The 27,632-nt window shown below is 36.7% G+C and overlaps 3 protein-coding genes and 1 pseudogene across 13 annotated transcripts in view; all 4 read right to left on the reverse strand.

Annotated features, from left to right (window-relative positions):
- Positions 1-552: 552 nt before the first annotated feature.
- LOC114455082 (nucleolus and neural progenitor protein-like) lies at positions 553-4,973 on the reverse strand. Its single transcript, XM_028436096.1, has 6 exons — positions 4,876-4,973; positions 3,623-3,777; positions 2,129-2,217; positions 1,895-2,023; positions 964-1,041; positions 553-823 (listed from the first exon to the last, which is right to left on the reverse strand). Exons 1-6 carry the CDS (start codon positions 4,958-4,960, stop codon positions 553-555), a joined length of 807 nt encoding a protein of 268 aa, XP_028291897.1. The 5' UTR covers positions 4,961-4,973.
- An 888-nt stretch (positions 4,974-5,861) lies between these two features.
- On the reverse strand, positions 5,862-8,915 carry LOC114455083 (testis-expressed protein 30-like; annotated as a pseudogene).
- Positions 8,916-10,733: 1,818 nt separating this feature from the next.
- LOC114455084 (protein O-glucosyltransferase 2-like) lies at positions 10,734-16,479 on the reverse strand. The gene is given in 11 exon segments (XM_028436097.1): positions 10,734-10,748; positions 10,925-11,029; positions 11,102-11,191; positions 11,261-11,470; positions 11,537-11,774; positions 12,461-12,633; positions 12,776-12,853; positions 13,252-13,457; positions 14,319-14,524; positions 16,261-16,293; positions 16,295-16,479. Coding segments are annotated over 11 exon segments (1,518 nt in total). The 5' UTR covers positions 16,459-16,479.
- Positions 16,480-21,452: 4,973 nt separating this feature from the next.
- LOC114454909 (syntaxin-binding protein 5-like) overlaps positions 21,453-27,632 on the reverse strand; it is a 170,799-nt gene continuing 164,619 nt past the window's right edge. For all 11 annotated transcript variants that reach the window (XM_028435824.1, XM_028435822.1, XM_028435820.1 and 8 more), the window contains 5 exons: positions 26,537-26,900; positions 24,755-24,920; positions 24,213-24,324; positions 23,712-23,932; positions 21,453-21,885 (listed from right to left, as the gene is read on the reverse strand). In XM_028435824.1, the coding sequence (XP_028291625.1) occupies positions 21,844-21,885; positions 23,712-23,932; positions 24,213-24,324; positions 24,755-24,920; positions 26,537-26,900 (905 nt within the window). In that variant the 3' untranslated portion in view covers positions 21,453-21,843. The remainder of the gene's footprint in view (positions 21,886-23,711; positions 23,933-24,212; positions 24,325-24,754; positions 24,921-26,536; positions 26,901-27,632) is intronic.

Genomic DNA, 27,632 nt, shown 5'->3' on the forward strand with positions numbered 1-27,632 from the left:
CATAAAGACCACTAAAAAAAAACGGCCCCTGGCCCCTTAAGATCTAATTTGGTTAAGAACGAAGAGAGAAAACATTAAACATTGTGTAATTACCAAAAAAATTACACCGTGGTTTCAGTTTGATTTTTACTGTAACTGCCGAATTTTGTTTAATTACAATTGGGGAAATTATTCTTTTTTAAACTTAAAATTTCCTCACAAACAATTCCACAAAATTCCCCTAAAAATGTTCACAATTATGCAATAAAAAAAATGCATTGTTTTAGTTTTTGCAAAAAAAACCATGCATTGCTGTAAAAAAAACCCATTTAACTACATGTAGCGTTAACCTTTGATGACATTTCAAGATAAATGGTTAAATAAATGTATAAACTTAGAAAAGAAGGAATTTAGAAAAGAAGATCCTGCAGGGACTCAAATCTGTCATTAATTGCTTGGATGTAATATAATTTACACATGGAAGTGCAAACAAGGCCACAATAATGTTCACACCACCTAAAATTATTTGGCCCCTGAGTGAAAATGAGTTTGATACCCTTGCTCTACCTCGCTTTATAGCAACACCCAAGTCTTCTTCTTCCTCTTCTTCTTTCTCTTGATCTCGACTTCAGCTGGAAACTTCTTTCTTTTAAGGTTTTTAATAAATGTGGGATGATTGATGAGGAAATGAGCTTCAGAAGGACCAAGGAATTCAACGAGGTCTTTGGGCAGGGAGAAGTCTGTGAGGAAAGGCATCGGGCGGCTCTGAGCCACGGCCCTGAGGACGACCAGTAGCTGCTGGTAGAGAGTGGAGAGGTAGAGGAGCAAACCACGGAAAATCACCCTGAAACAGAAGCACCGGGAAGATATTCATCGTTCATAACAAAAATGTATGGATATCCAACAATAAAACTAGAAAATAAAATGCAATACCAAGATTGTATTACTACAGTGTAGTGAAGAATAAAGAGAAAGATTTCTCACCACAGACGACTGAGCATGCTCGTTATCACCATGTTCAGAACCAGGAATTCACTCCATTTCATCTGCCTCCTCACCAACCTGAAATGTTCCTTTTATTAAGGAAAAATACAAAGAGATAAAATAGGGTGGTCCCTTTAAGATTCTCTACATCAGGGGTTCTCAAACTCGGGGTCAAAAATACTGAGAGGGGGTCGCCAGATGCCTTCAAGAAACTAAGATTATTTTTTGAACAATTTGAGCCCATTTTTGCTTATTTTTTTTTACATTTTTTCTGCAACTACACCAAACTTGCCATTATTTTAACCTATTTTCATCACTTTTTCTTGCCATATTTTTGCTCCTTTTAATGTGTTTTGGCAACATTACTTCAATTTCTGCCACTTTTCCATCAAATTTCAATGTCTTTTTTGACATTTTTGGCACTTAAAAACCCTTTCCATTATTTTTCCACCTAATATTACATATATTGACCCATTATTGTCACTTTTAACCTCTTTTCAACATATTTCATGCTCATTTTTGCCAATTTAACCACATTGACGATTCGTCATGGCCACTATTCACCATTTTAAACCAATTTTCTAAATTTTTAAATGACATTAGGCCAACCCCGCTTGCACCCATTTCTGCCACTTTTAAGCCAATATTGACACTTATCTGTCTATTTTTGGCCACTCTAATTTGGAACTTTTAACCAATTTCTGTGGTTTTTAAAATCTCATTTCACCACCTTTTCTGGTCAGTTTTAACCCATTTTATTTGCGATTAAAACAAGGATTTACATCTTTAAGATGACTATATACTATGGCGCAACTAATAATAAACTTTATTTTTTTTTACCATGCTTAAATGAACCACTCTAAACTCTAACTTTACATCAAACATCACATGCTGAGATACTGTGTATTAGATCATCTGACAAAAAAGATACACGAATGCTTTGCTGCATCGGGTTAGCGTGCAGGTGCTCAGCCGTGAGGCTCCAAGCACTTTGAGACAAACCCACTCCAGTGTGGGCTGACTGGGAACGTCACACTCACCAGTCTTCAGGCCTAGTTTTCTACACACACACAGAGAGAATAAGTATGATTAATCTCGTCTTCTTGTTTTGTTTTTTTAAAACCTTCAATATCTTCTCAGCAGGTTTAACAAGCACACGATGTACCTCTGAATATTTTGAGGACACGCATCCGAAAGATCCACGAGAGCCACGTCAAGTTTCATGTCCTTCAGTCTGTTGATGCATTGTTCAACCTGTAACAAACACATCTTAGAATACACTACTAGAATATCACATGTGTCAGGGCAAAAATTGTTAGTTATGTTTATTAACATATTTACTCATAGACCTTATTCTTTTTAAGGCTTTAAGTTGAGACTTTTCATTTCTGCTGTCTCATGTTTTCTGCTCTCTTCTCGAGGTCAGCTTCCCAAAACACATCTTATCCCTCAGACACAGAGGCATCACACACTCACATGCCTACACACACTCACATAGTCACACATACACACCCAATACACATCCATTCATACACACAACACCATACACGCACACACCTCCAACACTCACGACAATCAGGAGATACCAGAGAACTGGTTGTTTTGACCTAAAGAAGAAACTGTCTCTTTTCACTCTCTTCCCTCGCTCCTCCTCTCTGTCCTCTTTATCTCCCGCGGGGAAGGATGGAGGGGGACTGAGGGGAATATACGTGATGAGTTAGAACTGGGCCACTCGATCAGCGGACGTCCGCCCGGGCGGTCACTAATTTTGTCCATCTTTGTACTCCTTTTTATTTAGTTTTATAATAAACATTTTTTATAAAATCATCAATGCCTCGCCTGGACTCCATCACTCAACCAGAGCAATAAATCATGCCTCCAAATGAGGTCAACCGCAAATTTGCCGTGACAACATGTAAGGGTGTCTCGATCTGATGTCACCAAAAATTATAGTTTTTATTGTAATTTTCAGGGTCTTCTCATTTATTCTATTCAAATGTAGATTTTTTTTTATGTATTTATGTAATAATAAATGGGTTAGCTTTTTTCTCATACCTACTGTTGCTGACCCTTGCTCTCTGTTTAAATATCACTTTATTAAGATTTTCTAACATTACACGCTACAAAAAAAGTAATAGAAGTATGTATGATTCGTGTCTATACGTACCGGACCACTACGTAAGGATACAGAATTGATATCATATTAGAAGTGAAAACAGTGTATTGGGACACCCCTAGTTAGGAGCAAAGATGAACAAACTTGAAGATCCAGGTCAGGTTATGTCTATTCTGTCTCATGTCTCACCATGTAAACAATCACACTCAAAAGCATAATAAAGAACCTTTACTGGAAAACTGCCTAATCGTAAATTACGTCCATGTCAAAGTAGTTAAACTGAAGAAAAAAAATACTAGAATAACAAAATCTTGGGTTGATTTAATCTATTAAAAGACAGTAGAATAGATTCACTAAAAGATAAAATAATAATCTAAAGTTTTCCAACAAGGCAAAAATCTTCTTCATGCACTTAACTTTTAGCACGTTTGTACATTCACACCCAGCTCTAACTAATTGTATCTCTCAGTGTATTTCCACATCTGTAACTAAACAACACAATATAAATCAGGCATGTATGAACTTTAAGGAGGTCGTACCGACCTGTTTGACGCAGTTGAACGCCTTGTTGCCTCTGAAGCTGTTGTTGAGGAAGTAAAGCAGCTCGTACAGCACTCGTACCTCCGTTTGAAGCATCTCGCTGCAGATGAGCCTCTGGACCCTCCCCATTTCCACCATTAGGGCTTTAATGTTTTTATCTACATGAGAACACACATTAACACTTTTAAACTGTAGATTAAACTGTACAATTGGCATTTTATATAAGTATATTTATATTGTTTTTAATAGATGTGGCTTGTATAATATATTGTTTTGTATATCTGGAGCTGTGACAAAATTATTTCCCCCTGGGATTATTAAAGTATTTCTGATTCTGATAAACTGTACTTCAGGCAACTGGCGGCCACATCTGGCCATCGGCCCCAAAGTAAACGCAAAATGACTCCAAAAAAACACAAAATATGAATTGAAGAATAAATTAATTTCCAAAATTACTTATGAAAAACACACGCAAGACGACAACAAAAATGCACAAATTAACTGAAAAATATACATTAAATGAAAACAAAAATAACATCAACATGAAAAAAAAAAACATGATAACACACTTAACAATAACAAATACACAAAATGAAAAATCAGAATACAAAAAACTGAAAAATATATATGAATTATAACAAAATAACACGAACTTGAAAAAAAAAAGAAAAAAAAAAAAAAAAACACAAAACAATAACAAATATACACAAAACTAAAGAAAAGAATACAAAAAACTGAAAAATAAACAAAACAACAACGCAAACACCCAAAATAACTCCAGGAACACCCAAGACGACAACAGAAATAAGAAGAAAAAAAAAGTGCAACGATACACAAATGACACAAAAAAAAAGCAAATTGACAAGCGAAATGCAACAAATGACAAAAACAATATATATATATATATATATATATATATATATATATATATAATATATAGATATATATATACAAAATGACCACCAAGGACACGCAAATCCCTTGTTCCTTCCTGTATTACAGGTCATTATTCTATTACTGACATTAATGTTGATCACGTGGCTCTGAGGTTTAACAATCACATTTTTGTGGGCCACACTGTGATAAAAGTTGTCCATCTTTAGTTTACTGTAGCTTCATGAAATCAAATACATTCCCTACGCAGCCCCACGTGGACTCCATGCACCTTGTATAATGACGATAAAATGCGATAAATCATTATTATTATTATTAATAAAGTCTGTTAGCCCGGTTGTCTCCGGTGAGTTCATGCTAACCTGTCTCAGACGTAAACGGGACACGAACAATGGAAAGAGCGCTGGGAAACGGGATGTTTATGTAGTTCCATAGAGCCGCTGCCATGCTTCTGTTTGAAGAAAAGCGTCATATATACGGAAGTACTTTCGTCCAATCGCGTGTCAGTAAATTCTTCTTCGTTATAATATTATTTCTGGCAGCGTAAACGCTACAATGCACATTACTTCCCTCCACTGGTTCCTCACTTGACTACATCTTCTTATGCACTCCAGCGTCTTCTTTTTTTATTTCGTTTTCCGTCAAAATAAAGGTGCAGACTTTTATTTTATACCGGAAACGCACGCACCGTTTTTATTTGGTCTTTTTTAGTCAAAATGATCAAAGCTTTTACTTTTAGTGTGGGGGGATTGATAATTAGTAACATTAAGAAAATATTTTGTTTATCTTATTGGTTTAAAACGTTTTATATATTTCTGTAATTAATTTAAACAATCCATAAATGTGTGTGAATTAATGTAAATACTAATTAGTAAAGACACAATTTGTAAATATGCTCCGGAATGCAAAAAGTGGCTGATAATAAATAAATAAAAACGAGATAATAAAGACATTTAATAGAATTTAAAAAGTAGGAACAATAAGTTGATGTGGTTAAATTGGCAAAACAAAAATAAGCATGGATTTTGGTGAAAAGAGCTTAAAGGTGACATAATAGGTCAATATATGCCACATTAGGTGGGAAAAAGGATTTCTAAGTGCCGAAAATTTTGAAAGTGGAAAAAATGTGCAGGTATGGTAGAAATGTGAGTAATATAGTAGAAATGCATTAAAATGAGCAAAAATATGGCAAGAAAAAGTGATGAAAATAGGTTAAAATATGGTGAGTTCAGTGAAGTTGCAGAAAAAGGCTAAAAATAAAGGAAAAACGCTCAAATTGTTCAAAAAAAATTCTTAGTTTATTGTGATCCAAAATGGGGTCCTGACCCCAAGGTTGAGAACCCCTGTTCTAAGGGAGGATCTGCCAGAGCCAAAGCAAACAGTTGCAGACATAAACATCTAGATAGAGATAGAAAAATACTGCTTTATTTACCAACACAAACACATGATAAATAATACATATTCTGTGCTGTCTTTCTGCTCGTGGAGCCATTTGATGACTTTTAAATTGACTTCTTCCAGCACTGAAGACTCAGACCTTCCCTTCACTGTCAGACCATGACTTCCTCCCTGAAGCCAGAGAACGTCTGTAGACGCCTTCATTTCTTTATGGTTCTGTTAAACAAAGCCTGTGAGGGGAAGGAAAACATCAGTGCTTTATCAGGCAACACCAGGGTTTTTTTTTTAAAACATTTTTTAAATTTTTGGAGCCATCTTTTCATTGAAAGAAATCCCAAGTCACACCAACCCAAAAATGAAACGTAGCCTATATTAACAATAAACATCAAAGCGCCTTGAATAGGAATCAAATGAACACAAAGAAAGAAGTTTTTTTTAAATAATCTTTCATATTTCTTCTTTCAAATAAAAAGTGCAATTAACAATCTTTATCTTATCTTTGTGTGATATGTCGTATACAAGTAATATTACATTGATATAATATTGATAGAAAAAATACAGCATTTTTTAAATTATAACTTAGATTCCACACTCCTATCCATCAGAGGAACATAATGTGGGATGGCCTTGGTCACCTGATCACACATTGTCGTCTGTTCCCGACACAAAGAGCACACGCACACGCTCAGACAGCATCCTCAGGTCTTCAGTGCGCTGTGTGTGTTTGTGCGTCTGTCCTGGGGGGTGCAGGGGGAAGGAGAGGCAGATCACACCCTGGACTAGTGCGTCATCCTCGGATTCATTCAGTCATCATCAGCTGCCTGGCAAGAGCCACAGCAGCACGACATCCCATAGATCTGCCTGGGAATGAGTCAGTGTTTACGTCTGTATACGGTTATTGTTGTCATCGTAGGAGTTCTTATTATTTTTCTTCCTTAACTCCTTCGTCGTGGAACTCCTCCTCGGCTACTAATGCAGCACTAATGACACATATGTCATCTCATAGGGGCAATGTCAAGGATGTGCAGTCAACCTTTTTTGGAGCCAAAAGCTCAAGGTCAGGGTCAAGGTCACGTCAAGTGTCAAAAAACAATATTTTCCATATCTACAAATATTTATTGTACAAGTTTGATGCTTACATTTATGAAAATGTCATCTCAAGTGTAGTATTTTATTTAATGGGACCGAAGCTGTATGACCTACTAGTCATACAAGTTCATGACGTCACACAAAAAAAAAAAAAAAACCTTTTTTCCCTATAACTTGGCCACAAATTGAGATCCAGTGCTCAGACTGGTACCATTGAACAACATTTCCTTTCAATGTGTGACCTTGACCTTCGCTCAAGGTCATATTTAAGGTCAAGGTGAGTCTTTTTCTGCATTATTACTTTCAGTTTAATTAGTAAAAAGAACAAACTTGTCAACAAATCCAGATACAGCTTGTCATTATTGCCATTTTTTTCAAATTGCCAAATATGTATTGGCCTTGCAAATACAGATCTTGCCTAGTTTACGACACATTTAAAAGCTTTGAGACATGTAATACACAATAATAGTCATTAGGGGTGTGGCGATCAATCAATCTGGTTCGCCATATGTCAATTGGTAAAGCCACGATCCAATCAAATCGATGGAAACTCAAGCTATGGATCAACATCGTCAGTGAAATACAGCTCAGGTCTTTTATCTTTTCGTTAAAAAAGAAGGATTTTTATTTAAATTCTGAAATGTTTCAGCAATAAAATTGTCAAATAAAATAGATATTGCTTGGTATTTGTTTTCCCCATTTTTATGTGAAATGTAAGAGATTGTGTTAAATGGGTATATAATTTAATTTACAATATTGTATTGAATCAAATCAAAATCAGATCGTACCGTTGTTCAAAGAATCGATATATCGTATTGTTGTGAAACTGCACCTCTAATGGTCACATGTGGTATTTTGAGTGTTTGTTATTGTTGCTTACCTCCAAAAAACACCTGTTTCATTAACTTCTCGGGACCTCAAGTATTCCTATAAGAAAAACCAGGAAACAAACGCAATAAAAAAATAATCCAGACAATGAATGAGTAGATATAAAAATAAAAAAGTACTAATTTTACATCTGCCAAAGTGGTAACAATTTTAATGATCAACTGGTGTTTGTTTGTTTGGTTAGCAGGAGGAGTACGTCCACTCAAAAGTACAACGTGAATGTTGACAACATTTTAACCAAAAATAGACCTCTGGCCATGGAAGATTCCATTACAATTTGGAGAAGATCCAGATTCATATACTTATTCTGGATACGTTTCAAAATTGAAAAAATCCCTATTGTTCAACGTTGGTGAACATTAAAAAATTCATATCTCGGTTTGTAATTGAAATTGACTAAATTATGTCGGGTTGGTTCCTCAAGTATCACACTGAGTTTATCAGGATCAGACCTGGATTGAGCAATTCATCATTTTTCCCCCTTATTTAATTAAGGTTGTCCTTACATTTGGACCTATTGTATAGATATTAATGGAGATACATTTCCTCCAAGCCTTCATGGCACAATGATCTAGATCACTGATCCAGAAACATAAGTGACAAAATCTGGTAAAGAGATTTGATCCACAATCTAAAAGTTCCTCATTCTCATGGGTCAGTTTGTTTTACGCACCCACACAGCCCGGTAGGCCTTCACTCTATAACCCAGATTCAAACCCTTGCATGTAAATCTGAGGCAGATGAAGCCCTGTGATGCCAGGTATTGACCCAGAGACACCAGGTGGATGAAGTTCATGTCTCCTCCTGCTCCGTGCGTCAGAATCACAGCCGTACGTGGTGACGTCACTGCGGCGGGGACTGACAGGACGGCGTCCAGTGGTTTTTTAACGCCGAACGGTACCTGCACGCGTTCCTACGAAACGACATTAAATTAAGTATTAGATAAGTATTTTTCAAAGTTTTAAAGTGTGTATGTGTAGTGATAAACAGTTATTAGAGTACAAACCTCTCTAAAGTCTCCATTCATTTATCCCGCCTGTGGTTTCTTCACTGAAATCTAAAACAGACCTGATTATGTAACAGCGACACACTGGTAGGAAGAAGAACTGCAGCTTCAATAAACCAATACTGTACCCTTAATCAGTGTTTACTGTTAGATAACATGGATATTATAGATATATATATATATTTACAATATATTTATTGTAGGTCAAAAACACAATTTAACATTTACTTTAGATTTTTGGTCACTTTCACGTTTATTTGGCTGTTTGTGAAGTGGATGCAGTAACACATTACTGACACCAGAGGGAGCCACATACTGACGTTTCCCCCCTTTAACAATCACTACTTTTAATCCAAATTTTACTCATGCTAACACAAATATTAAAAAATTGAATTATATTTATGCTACAGATTATTTTTGAAAGAAAGAAGTTTTTTCATCTAATAAAAAAATTACTAAAATGGGACTTTTGAGCAGGTACCTACCGTAAATCACTTTCTATAGTTTTTGTGTTACTAAAGGAAAAATAAGAGGGGTAAAAAGGTTAAACTTTTGTTAGAAAAACAGAAGGAAAAAAAGAGCAAATAACTTAATAATTATCAGGCACCCAATGTTTTTGGTCCCATGTACCTGTTTTTCCTCCCTGTCATATAATGTATTTGTATCTACAGGTTTGTCTGAACTCTACCCTGCATCATGTCTAAAATTAACCTCTGATTTAAACTTTTTATTTCTGACGTTTTGGCTTTTTTAAAAAAAATAAAAATACCTTTTGATGTATTTTCAATGAGTTGTTCCACAATTAATTATTGATGGATTAGGAAAATGTCTGTGTGCATGAAAAAAAATTGTCCTATAATGCGGGAAATTAAAGTAACAAATGTTCTTTTTCGAGAATTAAAATTAGTCAACAGAACAAAGTAAAACTCAGAGTGAAAGCATTTTTCAGTGTATAAATTACAAAATAATTCATAAATTCATTGAAACTCCAAAGTATTTGCAGTAGTTTACCATTTTTCTGTTCATAAATCACATTACTGCAGTCACTAAATGTTAAAAGAATTTTCAGTTTGTATAAAATATGCAACAAATTGCCACAAATAACTTGAAAAAAATGTCACAAAATGTCCTAATTTTGTATGCAAACAAGGGCACAATACAGTTAAAATTGCTTTTTTTTCTCCAATGAAAAAAATATGCAGCCCTCCTATGATTAAACTTCTCCAAATGTGATGAAAAAATGAGTTTAATACCCGTTTTCTAGGATCTGGCATCTAACATAAACGGCGCTTCTCATTTCTGCCGTCTCCACTTCCTGAGTGCATAAGTCTCACCTGTGCAGCCCTTTTAATAGCACAAAGTGCTGGAAATAATGATTTGAAAGCATATTAAAAACAAAAAAAAACTTTAGTCACAATGTAAACACAACAGCGTTGGTAACAGTGACCTTTTACCGACTCAATCTTGCACACGCGTTGTTGAAATATCAGAAAAATTAATAATCAGAACTTCTTGCAAATCCATATTTTTAACAATATTATTACATTTGCATTTAACTTATATTTTACTGTATTATATCTGATGAAAAAGCTGATTTTTTAAAATGCAAGCCTTGATAAAGTTCATTATTTTTTTTTTTATTCTCAGTGTAAAAAAGATGTTAGGACCATAATAGGTAAAGTTCTCTCTGAATATTTGAAAATAATCACAAAATTACAAAAGCAATAATATAAATTTAATAAAATATCACAGTAATATATATTTATGTTGCAGTCATACATTGAAGTCACATTAATATTTGGCATTATTTATAATAATGAAGTATTTCATGGTGAGCAGTCAGAGTTCTCTCTCCTGTGAAAACACACAAACATAAAATCAACAGTTAGATAAGATGGAAATGATTTGTTTACAGTAGCTTTAGTGTAGGTTAAAAAAAAAAAAACACATTTTTTTAGGCTGGTCCCTTTTACGTTTATTTTTGAAGTGGATGAAGTGACACACTAGTGTTTTATTCCCTTTGTCCTCACCTGTGTCCTGTGGCAGGAACATGGAAACAGGTCATCAGTTGGCTGCTCTACCAGCTCCATACCTTCTCTAACCTTTGGTTCTGAGTTCTGGAGTCCAGCGTACTCCTACCAGAACAAACACACTGTAATATACTGTAGCTACCATCATATTTACTATGATTGACTCAGATATACTACCTTCAACAGTTTGTAGTAATAACAGAATATCTTGTCTCCCATTAGATGATTGCGTGCAAACTGCTGACCTGCAAGTGCGATCTTCTTCACCTAAACCACACCACATTATTAGAATTAATAAGATCACATGATCAAAAACCACACTGTTGTCTTCATCACCTCCTCATCGTGGTCTCGAGCCCACTGGATCTTCTCCAGCAGGTCTTTAAGGTCCGTCCTGAGGGGAATGTAGTGCTCCCAGGGTCTGAGCTGGTTGTAGAAGTGTTCGTAGTAGGTGGAGTCCTGCTTTAGGACCACACTGTCTCCAGCCAACAGGTACGGCAGGCGATAGGCTGCTACAGTCCCATCCACGTTTATCTGGTATTTGTACTGGAGAAAAAAAAACACACATCAGGCAAAGTTGATCAAATCAATAGAGCGTAGTTCACGTCTCACCTTAAAGAAGTCAAAGAAGGACACGTGTTTGACCAGAGGCCCGTAGAGGCTTTCCTCGTGTTTGAAGAAGAAGAAGTTGGTGAAAGCAGCGTCTACGGTCTCTGGGTGAGCTCTGGACAGTTTGACCAGCTCCAGACGCTCCTGACAGCTGTCACGCCCCCTCCAGAACGCTGTGGAGTTCTTTTCTGACCACGGTGGTCCCGTGTTGGCCTGGACAGACATCATGTCCAGGCTCACCCTGTTTGTAAAAGGAGAGAAGACTTTTGTTTAGAAAGATTATCATTGTTAGGGTTTCATTTATTCAGATGACTTTTTTCAGAAAATTTACTTTAATCTCTTGACATGTTTCAACTGCCAACTGTCAGTCTTCCTCAGAGGCATCTACTGATTGCTTTCAGTAGATGGGTTGAAAATGATAAAAAAGGTGGTGGAATAGGATTTTAAGAACCACAGAAATTGATTAAATGTTGCAAATTAGAGTGGCCAAAAACAGACAGAAAAAGTGATAAAAATGGTTCAAAGTGTCAATATTGGCTTAAAAGTAGGAGCAATTAGTTTGAACTGGCAAATAATGGGCATGACAAATCATCAATGTGGTTAAACTGGCAAAACTAAGCATGAAATATGGTGAAAAGAGGTTAAAAGTGACAATAATCGGTCAACATGTGCTACATTAGGTAAAAAAAGTGGTGGAAAGGGTTTAAAAGTGCTGAAAATCTCTTCAAAATGGAAAAAAAATGTGCAGGAAAGGCTTTGAAATTTGACTAAAAAGTGGCAGAAATTTAGCAAAAATGCATTAAAAGGAGCAAAAATATGGCGCTAAAAGAAGTGATGAGTTGCATCTGGCGACCCGTTCCCAGTGTCTCGTGACCCTAAGTTTCATACAGATTTTTCTGAACATGTGAGGATGTATTGAGCCATTACCGGCCCATTGTCTCCAGCACAGACTCAGTCAGGTCGTAGGTGGGCATGACAATGTCTCTGGTGTTGTTGGAACCACACCAGGAGAATATCGGGTGGATCTTCTCCCCAGGTTTTTTCTTCTCCAGCGGCCAGTCGCCCAGATTAACAAAGAACTCCACATCTGGGAGCCGAACCTGGATAAAAATCATATTATATAACTCATATTGCTAAATTAATTGATTATTTGTGCAATAATCAAATAACATGAAACAGGTGATGAAGAAGTGAGACATAAACAATACTTTGTGTCATTTGAAGATACCTTTTAAAGCTTACCTTCCTGGTGAGAGACAGCAGAATGGCGTCCATGAAGATCCTAAAACCAACATGTTCCCCAAAGGTTTGAATGTAGACCTTCAAATACCAGACGCAGGGAAAAAAAAACCACATTTGGTTTTCCATCATTTCAAAAAGGAAAATGATAATAATTTTGAAGCTAACAAGTTAAACAAGATTTTTTTTAAGCAATTCTTACTGAAAGAAAATATCAACACACATTAGGTTTTCATTTAATACAGTTCAAACAGTTTGTAAGAAAGTTATAAGAAGAAAATACATTAGTTTTAACAATTTGTGACAAGTTCAATAAAAGAATAATAAACTTTTTGGACTCATTTGTTTTTGTATGTATTGAAATTGAAATGTGCATCATTACGTCCTAATGTTTGATTTGAATTTGTTTTTTTTGGTTTAGTTTTTTAACATTGGGATTGAAATGGAATCGTTGGTTGAGTGTTTCCTTACACCCCTACCTTATTGTCTTTGATGGTGTAGTGGCAGAGGCTTTGTCGCTGTCCAAACCTCTGTGGTATTTCTTGTGCGTTCTGGTCCAGGTGGATACTGGGGTAGAGGGACAGGTCTCTGTCTATCTGAGGGAAGGACTGAGGACAGTGCATGTCAGCCTCCCATAATAAACCACTGGGCTGGGGACACTGGCAGCCCTCGTGATACACTGACCCTGTGGAGGAGAAGTGTTGGTTAATAAAAGAAAGTCTGTCATAAACAGGGTGGGAAGACTGTAGGGCTGGGCGATATCGACCATAATTCAGATTTCAATATTTTTTCCTCAAAATGGTGAAATACACTGTATGATGTAAATCTTGATCATTTTATTTCAAATAAAGTCTCAGTTGAAAGACTATTCTGGGGTAAATTTGTTGACGCAAAATGCCACACAGGGTACACTAGTGGCCCCAAAAGTAAATGCACAAAATGAGAAGCCAAAAATACACAAATTAACAGAGAAAAACACAAAAGAATAACACCAATACTTAATAGGACAAAACACACAAAATGAGAAAAAAAAATGCACAATGGGACAACAAAAAAAACATGAAAGAACAACAAAACACAAAAAAAAACTTACAAAAATGTACAAACAAATAGGGAAATACACAAAAAAACAACAAAAATACACAAAAGGACACACACAAAGAGAAAAAATGCACAATCGGACAACAGAAATACACAAAAGAACAAAGAACTAAGAACAACACACATACCAAAAAATACACAAAACGAGTCAGAAACACACCAAAAATTAACCCCCAAAATATTAAAAAAATACATACGACAACAAAATACACAAAAGGAAGAAAAAAATACACAAAAGGACATTTATTAATGAACAGCTGCATAATATGTGTCACTTTTGGCTTTTTCTGTAGTGTGGCTTGTAAATGGGAAGGTCTCAGATATCCATCTTAATGTGCTTTTCATGTTGTTGACTCCTGAAGCAAGTATATACTCAATACTCAATACATCTTGAATCTTGATATATTGCCCAGCCCTAGATGATTGTGCTGGTTTGTGCTCAAACCTTCCAGAATAAACGGCGACTTTGCAACGTGGGAATTCTTGAGCAGAACGTGGATGTGGAGGTCACGGTAGGTGGCGTACATTCTGTAGCGGACCAGGAATGAACCATCTTGGCGATCCAGGACTTGGATCCAAATCCTGGTGAAAGGCTCGACGGGGGACGTGATCTTCACTTCAAAGGTCTTCTCACCAGGTGATGAGGTGAAACTGGGACAGGAAAACTGTTGTGTTTCATTTTCATTTTCAACACTTGAATAAGAACCAGTGTCTCCTTTTGCTTCCAGGCCTTCCAAGACAACAACAACAGCGTCATTTTCCCATCGTAAACATAAAGGAAACAGAGACGCGTGAGTGGAAATGATACCTGTAGACACTCTGAATGGGTCTTTGTAGCTACTTCCTGAATGAGCTCTCACATATTTGTGCCCGAGGCGCACACTTTTATGCCTGGATTCTTCTCCATTGATACCATAGGTGTCAAAGCTGAGCCTTCAGACAATGACACCACCACCTGTCTGATGATTCTTTTACCTTCTACCCTGTAAATTAATGTTGCCGTGCTTGTTTGGTACAAACCATGATTGTGAAAATATAGCAAAAAATCAGGAAGAGGAAAAGAAATGAATCAGTGAGGTGTTGAGGGGAATGAGCTTTTGTTACAGCCAGACAGTTTTTTGTTTTGTTTTGTTTTTGTCATCAAAAACTATTACATTAAATACACTAAGTAAGTTAACAGTGTATAGGTAATACACTATAACTATTAGGGGTGTGTATTGCCTCGCATCTGGCAATACAATTCATATCCCGATACAATACAATATATCCCGATATTAAAGTATGAGCCAATTTTTTTTTTTTTTTTTTTTTTAATGACTTAAGAAACAACTAATCTGTAAATGTGTACACCTTCATGAGAACATAATGTATGAAATACATTTTATTGGCATATTTTACACTCAAAACATTGGCGATAACATGCCAAAATAACATACAATCTTTGACTTTAGTGCAACATGACTGAGGTATATGCCTAGAACAACAAATAAATGCAGAACGTTAGTACTTTCTTTTTAGATTTTATTGAAAAAACACAAGCTGGTCAACATGCCCAGTTTTCAGTGCTTCTTTGTGCAGCTACAATGTCTCCTGCAGTGGAAAAGACTTTCCTGGTTAAATAAAGGTAAACATTTTTTTTTAAAAAAATTGATTCAATTCGGCGATATACCGCAACGTAATATCGCGATATATTGCAGAATCGATTTTTTTCCCAACACCCCTAATAACTATTATAATTTAGTTTTATTTAACATAAATTTGTTTTTGTTAAAGAACTAGACATCATCCTATTTCCTCTCTTTCAAATATTTAATATTCATTTTTGTTTTGTGTCGCTTGCTCTGTTTTTCTCAATACTCACATTTTAGGGATTAATCAATAAATATGTTTCAAATTGTAAACCAAACCAGACGAGTCCTCTTAATTTGGATATTTTAATTACTCAATAATGACGTCAAATAATTTAGCAGGGAATATAATTAATAATCAGTAATAACCGAAAATCATTATTTGATTTTAAAAAAAAATAATTAAAGAATCGGTTTGTAATCGAATTGAGACTTCAATAATCAGAATCGAATCGGGATTTGGGATGACTATTTAGCCCTGTCGTTGATTGAATGTGATCAAAAAAAACCAACTTATCTCATAATTAAGGTAAGAACGTTTAAGAAACCCTATTGTTAATTGTTTTATTTTGTAAGCTGTTTGTTCTCCCTTAAAAATCTGAAAAATCAAACTTTAGTAACCTCTTATGTTAACTGCCTTCCCTGGGTTGTTTGTAATAACCATGTAATAAATGAAGCTAATTATAGGGGGGAAATGCATTAAACTAATGTTAGCAGTAATAGTAGAAGTACTTTAAGGCATGACATAAAGTTACTTACTTTTTCCCTGAGCTGTCCACAGTCTGGATGTAAGAACCGAGCAGGGAGGACAATATTAGGCTCCAGACCGGGTCCCCACACTATGGTGTTAGCGCCACTGGGCTCCGAGCTGGTCCCGGTCCCGGTGTCCTGCAGTCCGCCCACGGACACCCAGAGCAGCAGCAGCCGGCAGAAGAAGAAGCCATGTCCCGCAGACATAACGGCGACAAACACCCGGTAACGTTTCTGCTCACCGACCACACTCTCCCATAGCCGGTCAGAGGATACCAACTCTCCTAAAGTGTTCCCGGTAACGTTTTTCTGTGCATTTGCCACGTTTCATTTGGACAGAGGACAATTAGCATTAGCATTAGCATAGCAGGTCCAGCAGTGTAAGAACAGAGGGGCGGAACCCCTCTGGTGTGTCTACCATCTAGAAATCTGATTGGCTTGTGCTGACTCCTTCGCTCCCCGATTGGCTAAAATATTTTAAAACCAAAGTTTGATTGGTCAGGTACAGTTAGCGCAATAATTATGATAATATGATGATGAATATGAATAATAAAAAATATTAGAGTGATTTGGAAATATACTGTGATATTAACACACACCACACACACACACACACATATATATATATATATATATATATCTATATATATATATATATATATAATATATATATATATCTATATATATATTGTGATGCCGGTAAATCCAGCCTTAATGTTGTTCTATGTTGCCATGTCTGGGTTGCCACGTTGGATGTTTCCGTGTGTGTTTGCCGCCCTGAATTAATGACATGGAACTCATCAACTGGTCATTGAGCGCCATTGACAAAATCTTCACGACGAGGCAATTGCTACAATGCTTCATTAAAACGTTAATGAAAAGATGAAATTATGAAGAAGATGAGAATGAGAATTTGACAAGGAAAGAAACGAGGTTTGATGTAAAATTATCTTTGTTCAAATCAGGGGACGGATCTGGATAAGCATAATTTTTTCCGTCGCCCTTTCCGGCATGCAAAAGGACAAAAACAAAACAAAAAAAATAAATAAATAAATATTTATTTTTTTGCTCTGAATGTCAAAATGAATTTCTGTGATTGCAACCATGTCGGAAATGAACTGAATAAATAAAATAAATAAATGTATGTGATTGTGACGTTTCCTTTTGTTGTGTCCTCACTCTCGTGTTAGTTCGTGGTTGGCGGGAGTAGAACGAGGATTAATAAGTGTGGGCGGGAGGAAAAGGAGTGTGTTAGTTCATGTGCTGACAGTGTGGATGGTGTGTAAGAGCACTGTGTGCGATTGTCCTGCTCCCTTGTTCAGCAATAAAAGGCGAATTCTGACAAGACTTCAGTAACCCTTATTTCACGGCTCATCCACACTACTATATATATTAATAATATAGTACTATACTTATACTATACTATACATACTATACTATAATATATATATATATTCATTTATATTACTGGGTTTTTCACTTTTATTTATTTTTCTTTGTTATGTATACAAGGTTTAAACTCTATTTATTGTTTAATGGCTTAATGAGGAACTTGGGAACATTATTTGTTATGTACATATATGCACATAATGGACAATAAAACGCTTGATTCCTTGAATCATTATATATATAATGTTGATATTACTAGAGTAAATGTATTACAAAAAAGAAATTAAATGTACTATATTTACATAATGATACAATATTATCGAAATACAATAACACAATTATTATAAATTAAAGTACTCCAAAAACCTCCACATGTGATTGGCTCACATACCATGTGACTCTAAGGAACATAAGCATGTTTTAAGGATAGATAAAAGGACTGTTACTAAAACAATCCCAAAATAACTATGGTGCTATGAGAACAATAAAACCAACCTCCCAAATGTGTACATCAATCCATGTTTATTTCATTTTTGCTTTTGCATCAACATACTTTTCAGATCTTTTTGTCAAGTAATTTCTATTACACTAGGATAATATCAAGAGAAGAACGAAAAGTATAGGAATCCATTGAAATAAGACAAACTTTGCTGCCATCATTGAGAAAACCAAAGAGATTCTTCATCATACTACATTGTTGAAGAACTACAGAGTCCAAGAGATTTTCGACAGAGCCAGAATACCAGATACAGAACCAGCAGTAACAGGTACAACATATACAGAGAAAATATCCCAAGAATAGATTTTATTTATTTTTTTCACCTTTCACCCATAGTTGAACTGTACAGGTAATGTAAAACTGAAAACATACAAACCAAAAACACCCTGTCAGCAGATGTTAGATTTTTCTTTTTTCAGCATTTTTTTTTTATTTTGGTGTTATTTTTCCCTTTTTTATGTGTTTTTCTCTGCAATTGAAAAAACTGCACTGAACACAAGTTTTATCCATGGTAGAGAGATAAGAGCGAGAAATATATTCATTATATTTAACATTTTTAAGACACTCCATTGATGTAAGTTCCATGTATTAACCCTTTGATGTCTGTGGAATGGGTAAGGAATGTCCCCCTCAGCCTGACATGAATGCAGGCACTATGATTATTAGCAGTGCAGGTTTAAACGTGTGTTGGGTATATTTTTAGGCCTTGTGTGCATGTGTTGCTGTGCATATTTAGTGTGCGAGTGCGTCCACATGATCCAAGAGCAGTACTTGCAGAAAAAGGCTTTATGTGCGCAATGGATACTGTTGTTATTATTTTTTGACTGATCAGATTATCTATTTTCTTTGGAAGCGGATTAGGGCCAACTTTAATGGAGAAGGTAATTTTGGACATATCAAGAATAACTTTGAAATATGTTGAGATTAAAGTCGAAATGTTAAAATTAAAGGTAGAAAAGACGAGATTAAAGTTGAAATTTCGAAAATAAACTCAAAATACAATATTTTGATAAAAGTCGATGGCTTGGGCAAATCAAGAGTAAAGTTCAAATGTCGAGAATAAAGTTGAAATATATAGTTGAGATTAAATTTGCAAAAACAAGATTAAAGTTGAAATTTCGAGAATAAACTAAAGACATAATATCGAGATTAAAGTTGAAGGTTTGGGCAAATCCAAGATTAAAAATAAAATTTCAAAAATAAAGTTGAAATATAATACCGACCTTACAGTCAAAATTTCTAGAATAAAGTTGAAATATAATATTGTGATAAAAATCAAAGGTTTGCTAATTAAGTCCAATCTAAGTAAGGTGACTAGGGCCTTTAATCTTGACAGTTTTACTTTATTCTCGACAGTTCGACTTTAATCTCCCAATTTCGACTTTGATCTAGACATTTCGACTTTGATCTCGACCTTTTGACTTTAGATCTCGACATTTTGACTTTGATCTCAACGTTTCAACTTTGATCTTGACTTTGGGACTTTAGATCTCGACTTTGATTTCGACATTTCGACTTTGATCTCGACTTTGATCTAAACTTTACAATTTTAGATCTCAACATTTGACTTTGATCTCAATTTTTCGACTTTAAATGTTGAAATTCGACTTTAAATCTTGAAATTCAACTTTAAATCTCAACTTTTTGACTTTAATCTTGGCATTTGGACTTCAAATCTTGAAATTTGACTTTAAATCTCAACAATTCAACTTCATTCTTGACATTTCAATTTCATTCTAGATTTTACCCAAAATTATCTCCGCCATCAAAATTGGTCCTAATCCACTTCAATACTTTTCTTCTATGGAGTTCAAATAAAAAAATACAGACAAATACACAAGTATACAAATCACCCTCCTCACTTATTAACGCTGTTTGTCCGTGTCGCTACCCACTGACGTACAACACAATTACAATATGATACACAACCATCATGTATCATTAACAATTTTGCTGTTTTTTGAAATACAAGAAGCCGTCAGTTAAGAGGCCCGGAACCATCAAATATAAGACTGCGACACGAAGGATATCATAGTCATCAAGAACAATATGATTAAAAAAACCAACAATTTTTGCCTTTCCATTTGAAATTTTTCGCAAATGAATACAAATACACACAGTTTCGTCACCAATTCAATGTAAGAAATTCAAAACAATACTGTCACTTCTTTTCAACGCCCCCCGATGGAGTTTCCCCGTCAGGAAACAGGTACAATCGGTATTAGCGACACCTTTAGGTGTGAAAAAAAGCCGGTTTAAGCCTCACTGCAGAGGTGACGGTGAGTCGGGAGCGTGTCATTCATTTATGATTGCTTTGGCAGAGAGCTCGGTTCATTCCGACGCCTCTCTTCTACACACACACACACACACACACACACACACAACACACACACACACACACACACACACACACACACACACACGCACACACACACACACACACACACACACACACACACACACACACCCACACACACACACACCCACCCACCCACCCACACCCCCACACACCCACGTGGCTCAATGAACTTATAACATCAGACAAAGGCAGCTAAAGACTGATGAGAATAACAATAGTAATTAAAAAGAACACCTTCATGTGTTGTTTTTTTTGACTGATAATCCCTCACTACAACCATCTTAGTGTATTACATCTCTTTTTTCAACTTTAAAACCACATATGGTGTTAGCTCTTAGTTTGCAGCAGGTGCATGGATTCACCCATCATGGTATATACTGTATATATAATTATTATGGCACATGATCAGTTTAGTTTAGATTTATACATTGACACAAACGAACACTTTCACTTTTCCTCGCATCCTTAACGTCTGACATCGGTTTGTTAGATTTCCTTTGATGTTTTGTAGAAGAAGAAGAAGCAGCTTAAAAGTGACTCTCTGTGGTCAGTGTTCAGTTTGGTGTGTAATACCAATGATTTATATTTGCCTGTGCAGCCCAGGATTAGAAGATCAAGTGAGCATATCGTGTGTTTGTGTCAATAAAGTTACTATGTGCATTTATATTGTGTCAAGTAATATTTGCTGTGACTAGAAAAAATAAAAATAATAAAACGAAAAAAAAAGAAAAAGGGAAAGTAACACAAGATTTGGCTTAATAGCAATGCAGGTATACATTTCCCTTTTTTATATAGAGTTTTTTTGTCGATATCTCAAAAAATATAAAGTTTTTCATAGTTTCTGTCGTTGGCTTATACTTCATAAATTAAACTTTTTTTTTTTTTAATAATAATCTTTGAATCTCCTCGTAAATTAGCATGCTGCTTTGTGATATGGCAGTTGTATATTATTAATAGGTATCCATTGCTTTTTCATGCATTTCTTTATGGTTTCTTTATGTTTGAGTATCTACAGAGTAAAGATCAAGAAAACCCAACCACGTGAGCTCTCTCCATCTCTCTCTCCCCACACACAAACACACACACAAACTCACACACACACTCGTTAGATAATTCTGTTCTCTCTACAGACATCTGAATTCCTCATCACTGAACGTCTAGACAAGAAACAAGCACATTGTCCTCGACATTCAGCAATGTGACAATGCCCTTCGTGAAAGTCGCTCCAGGAGCCATAACGACAGAGTCACTCTCATTTCCCACTTTCACCAGCTTTCTTTCTCCAAGTGAAAGTCCTTATTATTTTGCAACACTCGCTCCCTGCAGTCTCAGGGTGGTCCCGGCTTTAAAACTGGTACCACTTCTTGTCCTTGCACTTTAACATCAGCTAAAAAAAGAGAGAAAATCACAAAATGTTGACAAAATAACACATTGAAGGGGTTTGTTATCAAAACCACTACCAAGGTCATTCCATGTCATTTCAACAAATGGACCACACACTTTGAACTCCAAAATTCTGACATTTTTACCACTTGTTCCATGATTACTCAATAAGCACACTGTACATTTTCAATTTGATCGGATTAATACTTTTTGAGATATGGAACAATTTAGTGAGGGTGGCATTTGTTGATTTATCATGCTCAGAGAATTGAATCTTTCGCCTGGTGATAACCACACCCACTTCCTTACTTTTTGCAAAGAAAGTGGGTGTGATAATGCTGCCGTTTCTGCTCACTTCCTCGGTTTGAAAGAAACCAGCCAATCAGAGCCGTACAGAAAGAATGTCATATCTCCTACGCTAAGCAGTGTCAAAACAAGCATGGCTCCCACCATGGAGAAGACGTGGGTGCTGCTATTCTGCTCTGTTTTAAAAGACTTGGATGCTTCGTTAATCACAACAAGAAGAGGCTTTAAAACAGTAACTCTGTACCATATTACAAGCCATTTTCCTCTGCCGGCTCCGTTTATGAAAAACGATTTACACTTGTCGCACTATTGTCGTCACGTGCACTCTTTGTTTGATTGGTTACTCCGCGCGTGTTTGTCCTGCCCCGCTCAGCCCCCAGAACTCAACACCTTGTGAGCGCTTCCAAACTAAACCGCCTTTATTAAACATTGAATAATACAACGAGATTAGGAATCAATCCCAGGTTATCAAATCTTTGCACAGAACACACAAATGCCTTGTTTGCAGTAGTTCAAACGTTAACGTGCCCTTAACTCGCATACTCGTGTTGCAAAAATGGCAAAAGTCCACAGCATTACTATCCCAAAAGTTGTAGGAGCGTCTCTGCGACGCATGCCGATGACGACATCATCATTTGTTACCGTGTGATCGGCTAAAACAAATCATGGTGGACAGGCGCTTCGCCCAATCAGCTTCAATCATTCTGTTCATGTCCCTCCTTGATTCCGAGAGGATTCGTCAGACACAGACCCAGATCGATGTGGAGAACTCGAGTTAGAGGGAGGGGCTACACAAACTGCTAATCTGGCTCTTGCCAGGTTAGCAGTTCATACGACGGAGAAGTAAAATCAGGTAAACTCACCGAAGCCGAATTAAACAAAGGAAAACACAGGAATCAAACAATCCACTATGGAGGAAATGGAGGAATTCACAGACCCATGATGGTAACGGACTACATGGCTTATAAGACTTTTCACACTCGTTTGTCCCATCAATGAGAGGAGGATTGTGGAAGCAAGGGAGACCTCTTGTTTTGGTACTGCTTTACCATTGGTTTCCAAAAGTGCTTGGATGTGTGCGTCATTCCTGATTAGAGTTTAAATTGCGCCCACTGGAAGCCCAGGAAGCTGGTGTTTTCATCTCCCAGGGCTAACCTCAGACAATGGGGGAAGGATTGTGGAAGCAAGGAGACTGTCCTTGCTTGGATACTCCTGCTCCCATCAGTTTTTAAAAGTGCTCGGATCGGGCCAAAAGAGGTATCAGCAGAAAGCCCTGGTCCCCCCGAGTCCGCATAAGTGTAATATGAGTAATATAAACACTATTAAAACACTAAAGATCTCTGGGCTAAAATGTCAAATGCTGTTAAGTTGGCAATGTCAACAGACTGACCGAGCTTGTTGACGTTTTTACCCCTCTTGACCTATGACCCCGCAGGTCACGCATGTGCAGTTCCCCCGCAGTGTGAAAAAGATTATACTTCTGCACTCTTGACATATTTGATCTGTTGTGGTTTCTTCACTGACCTCATGAGCGTGTTTGGAGAAGGTTTCTGCACTAGTCATCATCAGGGCGGTGCGGTCCTCCAGCTCCCCGAGCCGCTGGCCTCGCTCATCCAGGGCGATGCGGGCCCGTGCCAGATCTCCCACCACCCCAGTGGCTGCCACCTTCATGCCCTCCACTCCACCCTGACCCGGAATGTGCTGCGCCAGACTCCGAGAAGCTTTCCCTGCCGACGCCTCACCGACTGTCAACCAACCAAAAGATGAGATCTTTCTATTAGTTAGTTGTCAGAGGAGAAGCCATGAAATCAGGTCATTCCATGTTATTTTAACAATTTTTCGGGACATCCCACATACTTCAGTCTCTGAAATTTTTACCAATTGTTTTTTAATATTTCAATTGGCACACTGTACATTTTTAGTTTAATTAAATTAAGTGTGCGGGCCATTAGTTGAAATTACATGGAATGACCCAATCACATTATTGAAAAAAATCATTTAGATTTAAGAAAAAAAAACACGCACACAGCTCTTCTCTATCAAAGGTTTGAGCATTTCCTCCAAAGAAGCCTTTGAGAAATCCTCTGTTCTGAGCTTCTGGTGTTTCTATTGGTGTAAACAGCTCTCCCAGCATCTCCTGCAATCAACACAAAGGAAGAAAACAGGAAGTGATCCATATATTCATCCATTTAGTTTTCATTCTGAAAAGAGAATTCCTCTTTTTGTTTTCTACAGTTCCCACTGCTGCCTATAGATGGCACTATGGCTCTGTGCTCCATTATTAAAGATTGTGTGAGTGCAGAAATGACTTTAATTAGAGTGTATTAATCACTGTTTATAAATTCTACGTGAATCCAATGTTTAATGTCCAAGGCTGGGCTCATAACACACATATAACAATAATGGATGTCTCACTTTAGGATGAAGATAATGGAACAATGTCTGTCATTTAATGATAGGTACATGCATACATGGATTTATTCTGAAAAAGCAGCCCTTGTTGGATGGATGTTGTGTTTTACAGTTGGATAAATGGTGTTCTCACACACACTGCATGCAGTGCTAACCTGCAGGTTGTCACACATCTCCTGGCTGTAAGTAATTCTCTGGATCTCAGTGGGGGAGCTGAGATACAGGGCCTGCCCCCCATTGGTGAAGCAAAATGTTCTTGCAATGCGCATGTCTGTCAGAGGCAGGTAATTGACATCCATCAGTGGTCTTAAACTTGGCAAACTGTGGGTGGAAGAAGTGAGAGAAGAGTTAGCGAACAGCATGACGAGAGGACATTAGAACCTGGAATATGTTTCTTTTTTTTGACTTATTATCCGAGATAACTAATGCAGAAATATCGAGGATCAATAATATAAATCACTGTGTGCTAAAGAAGAAATTCACGCTTATGCCACTGCAGGACTGCTGGAGGTCTCTGCTCCAAAACAGTCCCGCTCTTTACATTTAGCTGTGGTGGCTAGGGGGCCACATGCGGCCCTCACTCTCATTTTGTGAATCCCTCAAATGAAACACACAAAATTATATGAAAACAAATAAAACGAAAAAGACACAAAATGAGAAAAAAATATGCAGAAGGGCAAAATTACACAACAGCAAAAACACACAAAATAACAAATACACACAAAAATGACAACCAAAATATACAAAAAAACAGGACAATAAATGAAATTATGTCAAAAACGTCAAAATACATGATAGAACAACAACAATGCACACATTAGAGATAAAAATACACAAAAATAACGCCAAAAAACTCATAACACAAAACACAAACAAACATTACATTAAATTATTTTAAAAAGACACACAAAAGTAAAAATACACAAGGGAGTAGGCTGGGCGATATATCGAATATACTCGATATATCGCAGCTTGTAGTCTGTGCGGTGTTGAAAATGACCATACCGTTAAACTCGCGGACTTTTTTTTTTTTTTTTTTTGAAATGTCATCTTAATGACAACATGCACAAAAGGGCACTATTTGTTTTAAAATATTGTAGTGGCATTATGTACAAAAAGTGCACTTTAATTTTGTGTTTTGAAATGCCATGTGAGTTGCATCCTGCACTAATGTCTTGTTTTGAAATGTCTCTGTGACAATTTTGCACAGAACGTGCACTTTCTGTTGACAATTTTATGTTTGAGCCACTCACTGTTTCATAAATACAGTTATGTCAACTTTGACTTAGTTGTGATATCCCCTTTTTTGCATGAAAGTTTAAAATTGGCATATATTAATGCAGTATGATCAAGAATGTTTTAATGTAGACATATAGAATCATCATACTGGTGTGATTTTGTGCATCAAAGTGTTAATTCAAGGGTAATGCAAAATATCGAGATATATATCGTGTATCGTGACATGGCCTAAAAATATCGCGGTATTTATAAAAGGCCATATCGCCCAGCCCTACAAGGGAGCAACAAAAATGTGCAAATTACAGAAAATTACACAAAAATGACAACAAAAACATACAAAATGACTCAAAATAAACAAAATAACAACAAACAAACTAAATGACAGAAAAATACACAAAGTGAATGCAAAAAACAATAAAAAAATATGCAAAATGAGAGACAAATAACCAAAACAACACAAAAAATAATGCAGAAAACACGAAATGACAACAATAACAAAAAAGACAAAAACCTTTGTTCTTTCCTGTATTATAAATGACGCAGAAAATTATTCTGTCGAACAAACAAACACTGTCATATGAAAACAAAAAAATGCAATTATCAAAAAAGCTATGATGCTTGATGATCTTCAACAATCTCTTGTTTTGACCTTTGACCAGTCTTTACAGGTGCTGAATTGGTGCAGAACCAGACCCTACCTGAGCGTCATCACGTGACCATTAGCGCAGAAGCAGGCCAGGCACGCGCTGTTATACACAGAGACGATGTCGGCTCTCAGCACGAACGACGACTCAGTGATGTTGTGGACGAAGAGGCAGGACTGGGAAGGCATGAGGAAGACCTTGGCCTGCCTCTCAGAGCACACCACGGCCAGGTGTCCGTCTCCACAGGCGTCCTGGGACGAGGACGGGGAAAAGTGGACCAGCTTGCGTCTCCGTGGTCTGTCTGGGTCCTCGGCCGCGTTCAGGTCTCTCCACACTTCGTAAGGGCTTTGGATCAGAGCTCCCATACAGTCCAGGAACCCGAAACGCAACACAGAACCCTTCAGCATCAGAACACCTCCTGGAACGGTTCAGGTGGTAGAAACAGAAAAAAGTGAGATAGAGTGTGTATGGCTGTCAACATTAACCCTCCTAATATCTGATTAACACATTTTACTCTTGAGGTCAATCTGACCCCAGGGATATTTGACTCTAGAAAATGATTTTCAGAAAATAGTTGACCAAGTTTTTGTGTCAGACACTTTGTTTATTTGTTTAATTCATAAATAACCCCTTGATAATCAAACCATGACCTATTCTCTAGCGCCACCATCAGGACAAACTTTTAAATGAGAATGAATTTGAATAGTTTCCATCTAAATCTTTTCAAATTTACCAACAACATTAATGACCATAAGAGTATGAACCCTATTGGTTGTAGTGATTATATGACCTGTCTTGCAGCGCCACTATTAGTCCAAACTTTAAGTTTTAGAGTTAGAATATGTGTTGAAAATCTATCATCCAAATATTTTCTAATGTGTGGTTCACATTCATGATTCTCACAGAATGATCCATATTGATTAAAGTTGGGAACCCCGCTTTCCTTTCATAAACATATTACTTATTTTTATGTCCCTTTTGGTAACATATTCAGGGTTTATTCACTTTAAAGTATTTTGTCTCAAACACATCCTCCTCTGCATCATTTTCACTGTGAAAGAGCTGTTCCAAAATGAGGATATTGTCTCTCCCCCCCCCCCCCCCCCCCCCCCATATTTCATGTATCAACTCAAAGTTATCAACTCTGCAC

This window comes from Gouania willdenowi, chromosome 21 (assembly GCF_900634775.1).
Source record: "Gouania willdenowi chromosome 21, fGouWil2.1, whole genome shotgun sequence".
Lineage (NCBI taxonomy): Eukaryota > Metazoa > Chordata > Actinopteri > Blenniiformes > Gobiesocidae > Gouania > Gouania willdenowi.